The following is a 15,291-nucleotide window of genomic DNA, read 5'->3' on the forward strand; positions in this document are numbered from 1 at the left end:
TGCAGTTGGGATGGTAGTCTTTTGATTTCACAAGGAATAGTAAGTTGGCCTCAGAAAGAAAGAATTTGTAGTTCATTTCACTGTCATCAACCTTTCTTTCAATCAGAAGTTAGTCAGTGGTAATCAAAGAACATTTCTCTTACATGACTTAATCTTTTTAAAAAAATTATTCTGAATGAAGAATGATTCTATGGATGAGTTCTACTCTCTTGAGAGCTCACTGGGCTGGAAGGGAGGTTTCTACTAGGTCAATTAAACTGGATAGCATTGGGAGTTCCATTTCTGTGTAGCACAGCCATTTTCAACCACTGTGCCATGGCACATTGGTGTGCCGCGAATGGTCCCCAAATGCGCCTCAGGAATTTGGGAGAAGGTCATTTGTTAGTTGGGGCATTGGGGATGTGAGCCCCCAGCCGGCAGCATGGTGTGCCTTATGAGTTGTAAAAAAAACTGATGGTGTGCCTTGCCCATTTTAGTGCCTTGCCCATGTGCCATGAGATGAAAAAGGTTGAAAATCACTGGTGTGGCATGTGCCTCAGACCTCTTGCTAATTGTCCACAACTGTTCAGTCTGTAAGTAGTTGTGTTCAGCTCTCTGCTTGTGAGAGCTCTCAGCTTACCAAGACAGATGATGACTGAATAGTCCTGTCATTAGGCAAAAGACTAGGCTAGAACACTTGTGGTAACTTTCATCTCCATGATTGCCAAGATGGGAACCCTTTCTGTTATGTATCTGTTAACTACAGAGGCAATAAATTCTTTCTGTATAGAAAACACTTGAGGTTATCTTCATATTACTTCCCTGAGTGGAATCTACTTTCAGAAAATGGGAAAAAATGTACTATTAATAATGTTTGAGCAGTATAAAAGTAATATGTGGCATCCTGAAGGGGAAAAAAAACTCTATAGAAGTATTTAACTCTGTTTGTCTTTATTCATCTGGTTGTAGAATATAATTATTCTGGATGGAGAAGAGTAGTGCAAATATCGGTCATTTTGCTAACTTATGAATATATCTGGCAATCCTGAACATTCCTTTATGCACTGATTACTAGAAAGGGGTTAGAAATATCTATTATACTGTGCTTCACTATTTTGAGTGGAATCTTGTGGTATGATGGTCCAGCATATAGAAAGCACTTTTGCATCCCATTGATTTTAACTGGGGACTTGCAGTCCAATGCTATTGAATGGAGGCGCCAGCACTGGGTGTCGTAAAAGTGCCGTAAAGCACTTTCACGACACCCTGCAAGTAAGCAGCACCGTGCCGCCCTATGGGTACAGTATCCTGCCAGATGACTGCTGGGGCAGATGCCAGGCGGCAAATGGGCAGGGGAACAGGATGGTTCAGGCCCAGGAGGGGGGCAGGGACAGTGGAGCAGGCCTCCACCGCATCCTATCCTGCATCCCAGGCCTGTCAGTATTACATGAGGCTAGTTGATTGGCGCAGATCTGAGTAGCCCCATTGAGCAGGCTGGGTCACTACACGGGGTAAGGGAACAAATGTTACTTCACTCCGAGGAGACCTTCCACCTGCTGTAATCCAACACTGGATATAGTGTGGGCCCAGTGGCCCCACTCCACCAGCGGTGGATTGGGCTGTTAATCATTTGTTTAAATACCTTCTGTTGGTTTCAATAAAATTTAAATGTATTTAACTTTGGCTGGATCATGCCCTTGGTTTGTCTTCTACTGTTCATTAACTTCAAAAACTGGAGAGTCAATTTTTTTTTAAAAGAGGCAGTTCTACATCTTAAAAATATAACCCATGCATATATGTCCTATTTATCTTAAAGGGCTTTACATGCCTATAAATTTATAATAAATGTCTGTTCTAGCTCTGTTATTATTATTGTTATTATTATTATTAGGTGATATTTATGTGGTATTGATTTAGAATAAAATACATTGTATGGATACTTGTGAATGGCACTGGTATAATACTTTTGATTTTAAACAGAAAATTGCCTGTTGCAGAAAGATGACCTGAAACATGATTAGTGCCACTGTTTCAGAATGTCACAAATCTCATACAGTTATTGTTACATAATTCCATATTTACAGTTTTAGTTCCTGAGTTAATTAACAAAGGCCCAAATCCAAACCAACTTTCCAATGCTGGCATAGCTGTTGGACGTTTGCTGGATGTTTGCTGCATCTTGCAGTTGGGGAGTACTCACAGAGGCCTCCTCAAAGTAAGGCAGTGTTTGTTCCCTTACCTCGGAGCTGCATTGCCCTTATGTCAGTGCTGGAAAAAGGGTTAGGATTGCGCCCAAAGTGAACTTTTAATCTTTGTGATATATTTTTCTTAGCTGTTCTTCTCTTGATAACATTGATCTTAGTTTCTAGTGTTTTGCTAATGGAAATTCATAGAACATTAATTCCTCTGTGTTCTTACACTTTCTCTTAAGATAATACAAGATTCTTTCCTGATCTCACTCATTTCAAAACGATTGGCCTAGCTGAGATATCACAGATTGCCTCCAAATCCAGTTTTGAAGCTATGGTTTGACATGGGTTTGCAAACAGTTGGTTGGAGGCCTTCCTGGTTAGTGCTAATCTGCCTGACTTGCATGTAGTGGCAAATTATAGTTATTGCAAATCATGGAAAGGAAGGGTGAATCTGCACTCAAGGGAGGAAAGAAGAATCCGCACATTTCCTATCTCCATACTGTTGCTAGATCAGATTAGCATGAGATCTGAACCATGGAGTGTTAAGAATCTTAACACCTGAAGAATGTTAAAGAATTAACTTGAAAGTCTTGACTTTTCAGCATGCAAATTGATGAATAGAACATAATTTCTCAATTATCTTGCACTGGTTTCAGTGATCAAACTTATATAGACATCCCCCATCCCTCTGTCCACAGATATCAGCAATTTCATTTATCCACAGTTCTCAAATCTCCCCTCCCTTTGCACTCGTGACTCACCTCTCTTCATTTACAAATACAGTACTTTTTAAAGGCAGCTTTTTCTTTCATTTCCTTTGGAATGCTTTGGAAAAGAAAGCAAACAGTGAGAATCTAGACTTGTAGCTGCTAGAAGAAAGCTAAAGGAGGTAACAGTGAGAGGTAATGTTGGGTATAGGAAACTGAACTTTGAATTTGCTTAATCTATTCAATTTGTGGGTAGTGTTGACCAAGGAACACTGCTAATGAGAATAATAGCCCACAATTCTGGTTGTTGATCAGCACAGATTTGTTTTGAAGAATTATCCCCCCCACCCGCATTCAGTTCTTAAGGGAGGGAAGAAAGGTTTGTAAGTGGAAGAGGAGCAGACCTTCAAAGGTAATCACTGGAGGTTATAAAGAACTGGTTAATCTAGTTTCCTAGAGTAATCTCTAGTTCATCATGTTTGACATCTTGGTTTGTTAAACAACTAGAGTTAGAACAAAACCCAGTATCCTAGGTTCGCATGTAGCATGAAATTGTGCTTTGTTCTAATGTGAAAGCAAAAGCAAAAGCATTTACTCCATCTCTTCCTATATGCAAGACAGAAGGAGAAATGAATTGCATAACTCTCCAATATTCATTCATATAACTGTAAACCAGTAGTTCCCAAACTGTGGACTATGGCCCACCAGTGGGTCCAGACTCAATTTTTGGTGGGTCACAAAACTGACAATTAGACTAGCTATGACTAGACAATAGGATAAGACTAAGGTTAAACAATCCGCTACTTGGGGGGAGCACTATGGCCAAATAGCCTTTATAGCCACTGAGGCTTGAGTGGTTGGTGTAAAGTTTTTTTAAGGTGTGTCACAAAGCTAAAAAGAACCACTGTTCTAAACCATGATTGAGTGTTACATTTGAATTGAGCCAATGTGAAGAGAGTTAACTACACATGTTGGGAGAGCCGAATTATAATGGGACTGGAGAAATTGCTTCCATGGGCCACATCTGGCCCTCAGGTCTTATGTTGAATACCATTGCTCAATAAAGTTTTCTTAGGGCACAATCAGACAGACAGATGACCTTTATTAGGCATAGAACTTGGCAGCTGCCTGAGCAACTTACACAAAGGATTGCATTCAAGCAGGTCATCAGAACAAAAATAATTATAGATTCAAATAAAATTTCCCTCCATTTTACATTTAGTTAAAATCTCATATAAAAAGTCTGCCATTGGTTTTACCATTTTCTCATTTGTAAGTAATAACTGTAATTTCAATTCACCATGACAGTCAAAGTGATTGACAAGAAATGAGTCCAAATAAAGCGGGCAGTGGAGCACTATGTGAATCAGAAACTCCCTGGATCTCAACTCACAGGAACATGTCAATCACTGTTGCGTAGTTTTATTAAATTTCAGATCCAGTTCCTGGGAAGGGAACACATTACATCTGGCGAGCGTAAAAGCACGACGAGATAAAGGATTATCTAAAATATATAAAAATCTAGAACACTGGCCCAAAGAGGGAAAAATCTGAAAATGCAAAGGTCAGTGGGTTTTTTTTGCTCAGCAAGGAGTCCCTGATATTCAGCATCTTTCAATCTAGAGATTATGATCTTTCTGGCCTGCATCAAAGAGTCATTACCTACCAAATCCTCTGGTACACCAATCGATCGTAGCTTACTAAAAAGGCGAATATAGCCCGAGTAAGTCCAAGAATCAGAAAGCAAATCCTGAATCAGTGAGTTATTTCACCTATTAAAACAAATACTTATCCAAAAACTAATGAATCTACACCAAGCTGTACATTCAAGTCTTTGTTGTCCTGCTTCTAAGCAAAGTGCGGTGTAAGGGACACAATGGGGTATGCCAAAAATCTTATAAAGAAAATTTGAAAGTACTCTTTCCATTTCCTTATTGAAAACAGCAATCCAAATTGGTATCCCATAGAATAATTGGGCTACAACTTTGGCTTTAAAGATACGCAAGGCTGCAGGAATGTAAGAATTTCTCCTTGTGTAGAAAAAGCGTAAGATGCCCTGTAAAGATAGTCTAGCAGATTTGAGAGCGGCTGTGCGCTGCGGAACCTAGGACAGACTATGATGAAAGGTCAAACCCAAATATTTAAAGGTTTTCACCTGTTGAATAGCCTTGCTATTAAAGACCCAAGAATGCTGTTTCCATTGCCTTTCAAAAACTAAAATTTTAGATTTCGAGTAATTTAGCTGTAGAGCATTGTCTGAAAAATATTGGGTACACCTAGAAATCAAGCGCCCTAGGCCAACTCACGTTCGCGAGAGTAACACCATGTCATCAGCGTAAAGTAAAAGGAAAATAGGGCGTTGATTAAGTCTTAGGCAGTGGGAATCAGTCTCTAACAAAAAAGAGTAGAAATTCATTCTACATTAATGAATAAATTAAATAAAGAGGGGGCAAAGACGCAGCCTTGCTTAACCCCCTTATTAGCTGGAAAAGGATCTGTTAAATCACCCTCAGAGTTCACCCTGACCTGGCATGAGGTGTTTGAATAAAGCTTCCTAATTAGGAAGAGTAACCAGGGGTCAGTATTTAATTTATCGAGTTTGGACCACAAGTCTCTTTTAATAGAATCAAAAGCTGCCTTTAAATCTAGGAAGGCTACATACAATTTGGAATGTGCTTTATCCAGATATTTTTCGGCTAAGTGGGCTAGGACTAAACAATGGTCTAACCCAGATTTGCCGGCTCAAAAGCCTGCTTGCTCATCCCCAAGGATGTCATTTTCTGTTATCCAAGACGTCAGTCTGTTCAATAAAAGAGAGCCATATAGTTTCCCAGGTAGGGAAAATAGGCTTATAGGGCGATAATCTGAGGGTAAATTCTTATCCCCTTTTTTGAAAATTGGTACAGTCAAAGACTGTCCATTTTGATGGCATAAGGCCAGTTTTGTCAATCCAATTGAATAGTTTGACTAAATGACAAGCCCAGCACTGTGGCGCTGCCTTGATCATATCCAATGGAATATAATCAGGCCCAGTGGCTTTATAGGGTGCAGTCTAAAAGAGCCCTTGGGTTGGTGCAAGTCCCTTGTGCCAGCCTGGGATTGTTGCATACGTGCCATAAGGCACATTTGCACCGACTTGTAAGTCAGGGAGGCTCGCGCAAGAATGCATTGTCGGCTTTCCCGTGCCAATGCAGGCCCCAGGTAAGGTAAGTTTGTGCTGGCCTTTCTAGGTCAGCGTGGGGGTCTGTGAGGGCGTTGGGAAGGTTGAGGGAGGTGCTTCAGGGCAGGGTGAGGGTGGGTGGTGAATAGACCCATGGACAGGAGGGTGGGGAGCGGGAGGCAGGGCCAGAATCTGGCGCTTATGCCTGATTCTAGACCCGATCCCAGGCAGCCCGGGGCAGTTCTGGGCTGCTCTGGCCTAAATGCCTGCCTATTCCAGTGCAAGTAAGAATTGCACTGTTAGTGTAATTTTGCATGTCCACTGTGTGAGCAGTTAGCATTTCTTACTGAGTGAGATTTCTAATCTCTCCACTCAAAGCAAACTTTGTGAGCTATATCTGGTAGAAGCTTGAAAACAGAAAGGTGCACTGGATGCAGTGTGATCTGTTTTAATTTCGTGATAGACAGAATACAAAAGTAGATGCTTAGGCTGTATTTTGTTTTGTCTTTGTAAAATAGCACATGAAAGAGGCAATCTTGATTGGAAGTATGGCTGAGGGGAGGGGGCCTGAATAGCCCCCCCCCCCAGTCACACTAAGGTCTCCTGTTGCTGTTATGTGACCAGTGGCCAACCCTATGCAACTTTCCAGCACTGCTGCAGCTAGGATGTGGCCCTGAGGCAAGGGAACTTAAGAAGTCTTGCATGACTGCCCCCTCATAGGATGGAAAGCACACCCCATTGGCACAGCTGAATCACCACTGGAAAGTTGGATAGTGTTGGGTCCAAGTGATGGAAATACATATGGGAGCAGCTTAAATCCATAAGTAAACAGAAGCAAAAACAAATACAGGCAGGAGATCTGCAGGAGATCTTTCCCAGCACGCCTACTGTGGATAGGTAAACAGTGGATAAAGGGGGACACTATGTACAGTGTTTCCCCTACACACACATTGTTTTTTATTTTCTTATTTAACAAACAGAAATAAGATGTTGCTTTTATAGATGCTACAACACGACAAGCAGGCAGCCTGCACAGTAGGGGGACACAATCAGAATGTTAACAGAAAGCAGGAACTGTCCTGCTTCTTGTTAATGTTCACTTAGTCTCCTCTCCCTAGTGTGCAGGCTGCCTGCTTGCTTGTTGCATTGCACTGATAGCATCTGTAAAAGCAAGAAACATGCCTGATAATGGGCTGGGGAGGGTGTGGTGGCACAGAGAACTGTGGATACTGAATCTATGGATATGGCAGCATATGTACTTCAGGGGGCATCCCAAATAGTACTGCAGTGACCTCTTGTAGTGACCTCTTTCTGCAAAATAGAAAGGACCCCTTCTTTCGTTCACAAAGAAAGCTTCAATTTGTGGAGAGAAATCCCAACAGCGGCAGTCCAGATGTCACTTTTAGTAATCAACAGCCTACCTTATCCAAAATGCTTTGTGAAATAGTCATGCCTTCACCAAATGCTAGAAAGAGACTAAGGTCAGACCAAAAGGCCTTCCAATGGGAGAGAGTTCAATTTTGTTTGAACTAGCAAACTTTGGTTCCTACTTGCAATTTCAAATCTTAACTTTCAATCCTGATTTTTATAGCAAGTTCAAACCGCAGTTTTCAAGTTCAGAAAAATAGCAAATCATGATTTGCTAGAAACCAGGGGAGAGAAAGAATGGCCACGTGTGAGAGGAGGAAGTACATGAACCTGAGGTTCTCTCATTAATAGAACACCAAACCTTAGTTTTCCATTTTTTTTTTAATTATCCCAGTGTTGCAATGAGAGCAAAATGAATATTAAAGACTTTTTTATTTCACACCCCCTTCACGCACCACGCATTTCCCCATTACTACCAACATTGCCCTGAAGTGCCCTGAATAGAAGCAGATCAGGAGATGCCAAGTTCACCAAGAGGAGTAGCACTATATAGGCCATATTGTTAGATACCTGAAGTTGCTAGTGTAGCAGCAAGAAATTTGGGTGAGATAGTTGTAAATAATATGGTCTACAATGGGCAGGAGGGGTAGTTTGGAGGTAGTCTGCCTTGCCCGAAGAAGCTAAGTAGGAGTAACCCTGACCATGATTTAGAAGAGAGACCAATGCAACTGATAAATCATAGTGAGTAGATGGAGTCAAGAGGAGTTGCTGTCGCTGCTGATCACTGGGCTGTGAGAGGGCAGTCAGGGCGATAAGACACAAGGTGGAGGAGTGTTGAGGTCTGCTGGCAAGAATGAATAACACCTGGCTGATTTGTGGCTGCTCCTGCTGAAAGCTTGGATGATGTGTCAGCAAAAAGAATGATGACCACACCATGAGGGAAATGAGGAGTTCTATGAGTTTCTCATAGAACATTAATTGTAAAAACACCATTTATAAAAAACAAATGGTGATTGGTGGTAACCTGCCTATGTAAACCACCTTGAGTCTTTAAGACTCTCACTCATTGTGAGAGTCAGTGAGAAAGACAATATTATAATAATAATTAATAATAATACAATGTGGGGACACAGAAGTATTGGTGGTTAAAAACAAGTGAGGGTACTGGAAATGCTCACGTTCATCATCTAACAAATGCAGATAACAGAAATCAGTAGATGCCTACTGGTTAGTGCTAGATGCGCAGGGAGCCTTGAACCTACCTCCTAGTTCACCTTGAAGGAAGAGAGTACCCGGGGGACCCACTGTGAGTGATGAGGACCATCAGCCTGATAGCCAAGCATGGAACATCTTCATATTCCATCCACCTAGAGGGATAAACAAGTGAAGTAGGGATGTCACAACCCCAAATCTCCTAGAAAAGCATTCAGTTTGATGAGTAGATTGCAGAGGCCTGAACACTACACACTGTTCCTTTGACAGGTCAGCACTCTTTGTGGGGCCACACATAAGAACACCATAGCCTAATGCAGGGGTGTCCAAAGTTTTTGGCAGGAGGGCCACATCATCTCTCTGACACTGTGTTGGGGGCCAGGGGGAAAAAAGAATTAATTTACATTTAAAATTTGAATAAATTTACGTAAGTTTACATAAATGAATATCTTAAAGATGAACTTATATGAATGAATGAAGGTCTTGCAATAGCTCAAGACCTATTAAAGGCCTTTCCTTTGCTGCTGCTACAGTATCACAGACATGAAACAACAAGCAGTGGAGGGAGCCCTCATCCCACAGCTCACGCGACAGGTCAAACAGTTGCCCTCACACTGAGAGCAGTTGCATCGGGACGGTGTGGGCTCCAACAAATCTCCGGAGGGCCAGAGGCTTATTGGAGACTGGGGGCTCCCTGAGGGACGCATTGAGAGGCCTCGAGGGCTGCAGGCGGCCCCAGGGCCGGGGTTTGGGCACCCCTGGCCTAATGCAACCTGGAAGGCCCTGGTCTAGTATAGAGAGGTGTGCAGCCTTCCTGCCCTCTGTGTTAGGCACCACATGAGGGCTTTAGCCATGGTGAGAAGTGTGGAGGAAATAATCTATGATATCCAAACATTCATTACTGGGGCAGAAGGGGTGCCTGTCTCTATCATAGCAGATTTCAGAATACACTCACTATGCTGACCCAGTACACAATTACCCAGTCTTGCATAAAGGAATTCTAGTCTGAGTTTCTGCCTTGTAGCTGCGTGAGGCTACTTCCTTTGCAGCTGGTGGTATACTTTTCCTCCTGCTTTCCCTCATGGCCTAAGTATCACCAGTGCTATTATAATATAAAGCCAGCTTTAAAGTAAACCCAATAGATTTCCTTAATAAGCTCATTGCTATCCTGTAAATAGCATGAGGCACATTAAAAAACTTGAACCTCACTTATAGTAGCTAATGGATCAGGATATCAGATTAAGTAATCCTGGCAAAGCAGTTACGATTCATTTTAATGAAATTGTTATTTTTAGGAGGTTGTAGTCATGAAGAAGAAATTAAATTTAAAAAAATACTTGATCAGGATTTAAGGAAAATAACTTTGTAAAGTAGTTTTGTCCAGTTGATTTCTTGCACAATCTTTGTCATCTTCTTGTTTTTGTATAAGCTGATCTTAATTTCAGTGGCACTGAAAGAAAGTAACTGAGTCCTTGCCAGATCTGTCTCAGGACTTTCAAACAGGCATGTGATCAGGTGCTTAGATCTTTTGATCTTAGTTCTGTGAGGTCAGTTTCATATAATTCTTCAATGAAATGTTGCAAATGCCAGTTCTGCTAAAGGGAAGAAGCCTTACTTCTAAAAGAACGTAAATTCAAAGAGCTGAAAACTGTTGTCTGAAAACAGAGGCTCTGGGTGCGGAGGAGCGGAGTTCCACTGGTTCTGCCTCCCTCCTACTCTGCTCCCTCCCCTGGCATGCCTTCTCCCTGCCTTCTCCCTGCCTCCCTCCGCCCCAGAATGCTGCCTTTTTGATCAGATTTTTAGATTTTACATCTGTAGCCTACGGCAGCATTCAGCTAAGTAGCTTTCTAGAAAAACAGTAATTTTAATTTTTTTTGTAACATTTCTCTTTTTTTCCTTTACAGGTCCTTACATTGAAGTGCCTTGTGAAGTCACTTGCACAAGAGACATCTGCTTTTTTCCAAGATTTGATCGCTACCAGCTAGCTGTACCCTTACTTTATATGTCATCTGTTTGCCAGCTGTTTGAAAGGAAACTTACTCCAGCATTTATAGAGCCTGAGAAAACATTTGGTTGGGCACGAAAACTGCTGAATGTGTAGTTATACCTATGTAATCAAGGCCAACAAAGAGGACAAGGCTGGCTAAAATGTTATCAAGGAGTACAGTTGCATGAAAATACATTTCACAAAGTTGTGTCAACAAAACAGTCAAGGGGCTCATGTTGCTTAATAACCAGAAATGCTACTGAACATGAACACTGTTACATGCAAAAGTCTACCAGTGGCACATATTCATGACTGACATGCTTTTTGATATAAATAGCTCTTCGCTCAGTTTTGTGTGTATTGGACTCTGTAAAGCAGTTATTACATCATTGCTGCCAGGAGCTATTTGAATTGAAAGGGTTTCCTTGAATTATTGGAATACTTCACTGGAGGTGATTTCATTAATAGTCACTCTCAAAAAATCTAAGCCACTGTAACATCATGGCTTTGAATGTTGCTCCTGTAAGAGATACAAAATGGCTGACGTTAGAAGTGTGCAGACAGTTTCAGAGGGGAACTTGCTCACGTTCTGATGAGGAATGTAAATTTGCACATCCACCCAAAAGCTGCCAGGTTGAAAATGGAAGAGTTATTGCCTGCTTTGATTCTCTAAAGGTAAGAAGAAAATGTTACATGCCCTAGTTATTGCAAGAAGGAAAGATACAGCTAATTGTTCGAAGATATTTTTTATGACAAATATAATAGGTTGTCTAGATAGGTGCTTTTCAAGCCATATTATGAATATCACCAGTGGTACTTCACAGTATGTCAGGTGATACTTGGTCCTGCTGCATGATAATACTCCACCAGACCTGACTGTACTGGAAGTGGAGGTGGCTGTGCTGGCCAGTGTACTGACATCAAAGTGTTGCTGTCCAGTGGTTACGAGTCAGAAAAGCAAAGAGTGGAGGAGAGATCAGGAGGTGGCGGCAGCTGAAAATACTTCTCCCTCGCTGCAGGGATGACTATAGGGAAAGCCACCCACTCCTGCGCACAGCTGCTATCTTAGGTTGCAGCAGTGGTATTCATAAAAGTGGTAATCACAGAGGTGGTACTGGGATGGGGGCTGGTACTTGCCAAAAAAAAAAAAAAAAAAAAAAAACTGCTGAAAACTCCTGGCCTAGATTGTCAGTTTGAAAAATGGTGTATAATTTTTTTTTTGTCAAGTTGGTTGAAGCCTTGGTGGGGGGGGGGGAACCATGTACTGTACTGCTTGCATACTTGTATATGCGTAACCTTGGGTCTTAGACTCAATGACTTGGTTTGAGGCTGGGGTATTCTACTAAAGGGTTATGCGTGCTCACCTTCGGATCCCTCTTCAGTCACAAAAGAGAATAAAAGTATGATCTGACCCTGTTAACACATTTAACATCAATAAAAGAGTCATTTTTGCATGGGCACGCATATATCTTTACATACATACACTTTCTGAAAAGGTGTGCAGTGTTGCAACTTTCACTGAAAGAAGCGAAAGCCTGTTTCTGAAAAGAAACTTTTCATGCTAGATTGGCACAATTGTTGAACATCAATTTGAAGAAGCCTATATAAACGTATTTAACCAGGAAGCTAGTCTCTTTGAACTCTGTGGAGTGTGTTTCTGAGTAAACATGCATAGAATGAGGCTGCATATCCATACACAAAGTAGTAACAGAGGGGAAAATACAAAACTATACCTAAGGTTCAGTTAGGTTCCAGTAGAACCATGAGAGTGTAGCTGTTGATTTCATTTTAAAACAGCCCAATCCAACGTAACTCCCTGTGTGCTGATGCAGTGGTGGTAACACAGCTTCCACTGTACCGTGGGGAAGTTTTGGCTTGTTGAAGCCTCCTCGGGGTAAGCCACCACGGGTCAGCTTGGAGTTGCACAAGCTCTATAGCTGGTACAAGGGTGCATTGACCCATGAAGGTGGATCAGGCCTAGGAAGGGGGGTTAGAATGTGGCAGGCACCGCTGTTGCCAAACCTGCCCCATTCCTGGGCCCAGTTTGTTCACTCTCACCTTGTTCCACCCTCCCAGCCTACCTTGCACCCTTGGGGCAGAGTGTGGGTCAGGGTGGGAGGGGGAAGATATTGGTGGCAGCCATGCACCCAGAGATCCTGTTCTCCCCTTCCTGGTCTGGTCCTTCTCCCAGGAGTCTTTTCAGACTCATGCCAGCAAAAGAGCTGGTGTCAGTCTAAAGAAATCCATTAGAGACCAGGCTGTCTATGGAGAGATAAGTACACATATTTTTAGTTACCTCTCTAGACTGTCTGTTGCCCCCACCATAGCATGCAGTGTGGGCTGTGTCAGCAGTGCTTCATGCTCCGGGTTGGTGGATAGGACTGTGCCCTTGATTAAGAATGGTAGAAATATTAAAAGATTAAACCATATCCTTTTGGAGCAAGACCACAGATTCTGGCAATATCTTCTTAATGTCAGTCTATCCCTATCCATACCATACCGATTTGTATTAGATCATATTTTTGCAGTTAAATTGGGACCAAGCAAACCATGACGTGTGCAAACCATAGTTTGTCTCCAAACAAGATTTGTAACAAGGTTTGTCATGAATCTGGAAGTTGGGTAGGGTATAGGAACATATGAAGGGAGGGGGCTTGTAAGCCCAAGACATACTACCAATACCCAAGTCATGGTGTGGCCACTAAATCTGAGTGGACCATAGTTAAGTTTCTTTAAACCATAGTTTGAGGTGATGTTGGAATTTAACCTTTGCAAATAAATTAATATTTCTAAATCTTACCAAGTGTTGGCCCAGACTACAATTATATTAAATCGTATATCATTCTCTGGGAAGGAAGGCTATCATTCCTACTGCTAGGGATGCCCCTCCTCCTGGAAGGTAGGATTGGAACCTCTATGAACGAATACTCCTCCCACCTTCGGGGCGTCCCATGGTATTCCCCAGTTCTGGTTACCTTCTAGGATTGAGGACAGACCTCACCCACGCCAGCAGCTGCAGCAGCAGCAAGGAGCACCGGAGCCACATGGCGGGTGCCATCTTCGGCCCCCCTTTCCCTGTGGGAGTGGCAGCCCAGCAGTGGTGCGCTCCGCAGAGGCTCGCCGGGGCGGTGAAGCGCCCATTGGTTGCTGCTCCCCCCCAAGCGGCAGCTGAGCGGTGGCAAGGAGGCGGCAGGCAGCGGGGTCCCCCTCAACCGGCACAGCCCCCGCAGACCTCCAGTAGGCAGCTCCGCAGGCCCCAGTGACGCTGCGCCCTGCAGGAGGCCCACCGGGGTGGTGAAGCACCCATCGGTTGCCGCTCCCCCAAGCAGCAGTGGAGCGGTGGCAGCGAGGAGGCGGCAGGCAGTGGGGTCCCCCCTCAACCAGCGTGGCCCCCCGCAGACCTCCAGTAATGGCAGCTCCGCAGGCCCCAGCGATGCTGCGCCCCGCAGGAGGCCCACCGGGGCGGCAAAGCTCCCATCGGTCGCTGCTCCCCCCAAGTGGCAGTGGAGTGGCTGCAGCGGCGAGGAGGTGGCAGGTGGCGGGTTCCCCCCTCAACTGGCGCAGCCCCCCGCAGATCTCCAGTAACAGTAGCAGCGGATCTGGTAAGCCCCCAGATAGCGCGGCCACCCCTTTTCTGCAGCGGTGGGCAAGCGCAGGGGGGAGCAGGAACAGCAACGGGTAGCGCGCCAGGCGGGAGGCCCTACCGCACTCCTCACAGCATGATTACCGCAGGGGAGGCACCCCTCCCAGGCTGGTCGTGGTGAACGCCCCCCCAGGCAGCACCTCCCACATGGGCTACCTGCCCTACCCCGCAAGACAGGCTTGCTAGGCAAGGGGGGAAGTCCGGCAGACTGAGCTGACACCCTCACCTTTTCCAGTTTTTCAACTTTGCAGGCCCCCCCCATGGAGGACGGGAACCTGCAGCACCCGCAGCCAGAGCCCCAAGGTGGACGGGGGGCGTTCCAGGACTCACCTGGCACCGCAGTTACCCCGGGGGGTCATGGGCCTACCATAAGCCAGTATGGGCCAGTCCAGGGGGGGATGTCTGTGCTGCCCCAGGTCCAAATTGAGGCCATGGTGCGACGGATTCTGGGGGAAACCAGCAGCCCCGGGCCCACGGGGGGCAAAAGGAAGCGTAAATGCCCCCCATCCTCATCCTGCTCCGATTCCAGCAGCCCCAAGAAGGAGCCCCCCCCACGCAAGCGGCATAAGGCCAGGGGTACAAAGGGCGAGTCAGACAAGCCCAACCGCCACAAGCGGACCAAGGAACCCAGCAGGGCAGTCTCCTCAGCCCCCTGGGAGTCAGTCACCCCCGACCTGTCTGAGGACTCCAGGGAGGAGGGGGAGCTCACTGGTGATGATGAAGGGCCTCCAGAGGAAAGTGGGGGCAAGCTTTTCCCTTTGGACTTGTACCCACGCCTACTGGCCAAGGCAGCAGGCATCTTGGACTTGGGTAACGAAGGGGAAACTGAGGCAAGTGAAGCTTCAGAGCCTCGCAGACCCAGCTCCAAGTTCCTCCATCCCCAGAAGGCCACCACCAAGGCTGTGGTTCCCTTCCCAGACCCCTTCAGGCAGGCCCTAGAGGCTGAATGGGGGGCACCCACCAGGTCCAGGCGTACCCCACGCTCTGCAATAAACTCTGCCAGCTGACGTTATGGAGCAGCTGAAGGTCCCGGGCATGGACTC

General features: G+C 44.7%; 1 protein-coding gene across 3 annotated transcripts in view; it reads left to right on the forward strand.

The window, feature by feature from the left end:
- The window catches only part of MBNL2 (muscleblind like splicing regulator 2), an 88,104-nt gene that overhangs the window by 14,399 nt on the left and 58,414 nt on the right, over positions 1 to 15,291 (forward strand). For all 3 annotated transcript variants that reach the window (XM_066618887.1, XM_066618889.1, XM_066618888.1), the window contains exon 2: positions 10,523 to 11,280. In XM_066618887.1, the coding sequence (XP_066474984.1) occupies positions 11,107 to 11,280 (174 nt within the window). In that variant the 5' untranslated portion in view covers positions 10,523 to 11,106. The remainder of the gene's footprint in view (positions 1 to 10,522; positions 11,281 to 15,291) is intronic.

Source organism: Tiliqua scincoides, chromosome 3, assembly GCF_035046505.1.
Source record: "Tiliqua scincoides isolate rTilSci1 chromosome 3, rTilSci1.hap2, whole genome shotgun sequence".
In the NCBI taxonomy this organism is placed as follows: Eukaryota; Metazoa; Chordata; class Lepidosauria; order Squamata; family Scincidae; genus Tiliqua; species Tiliqua scincoides.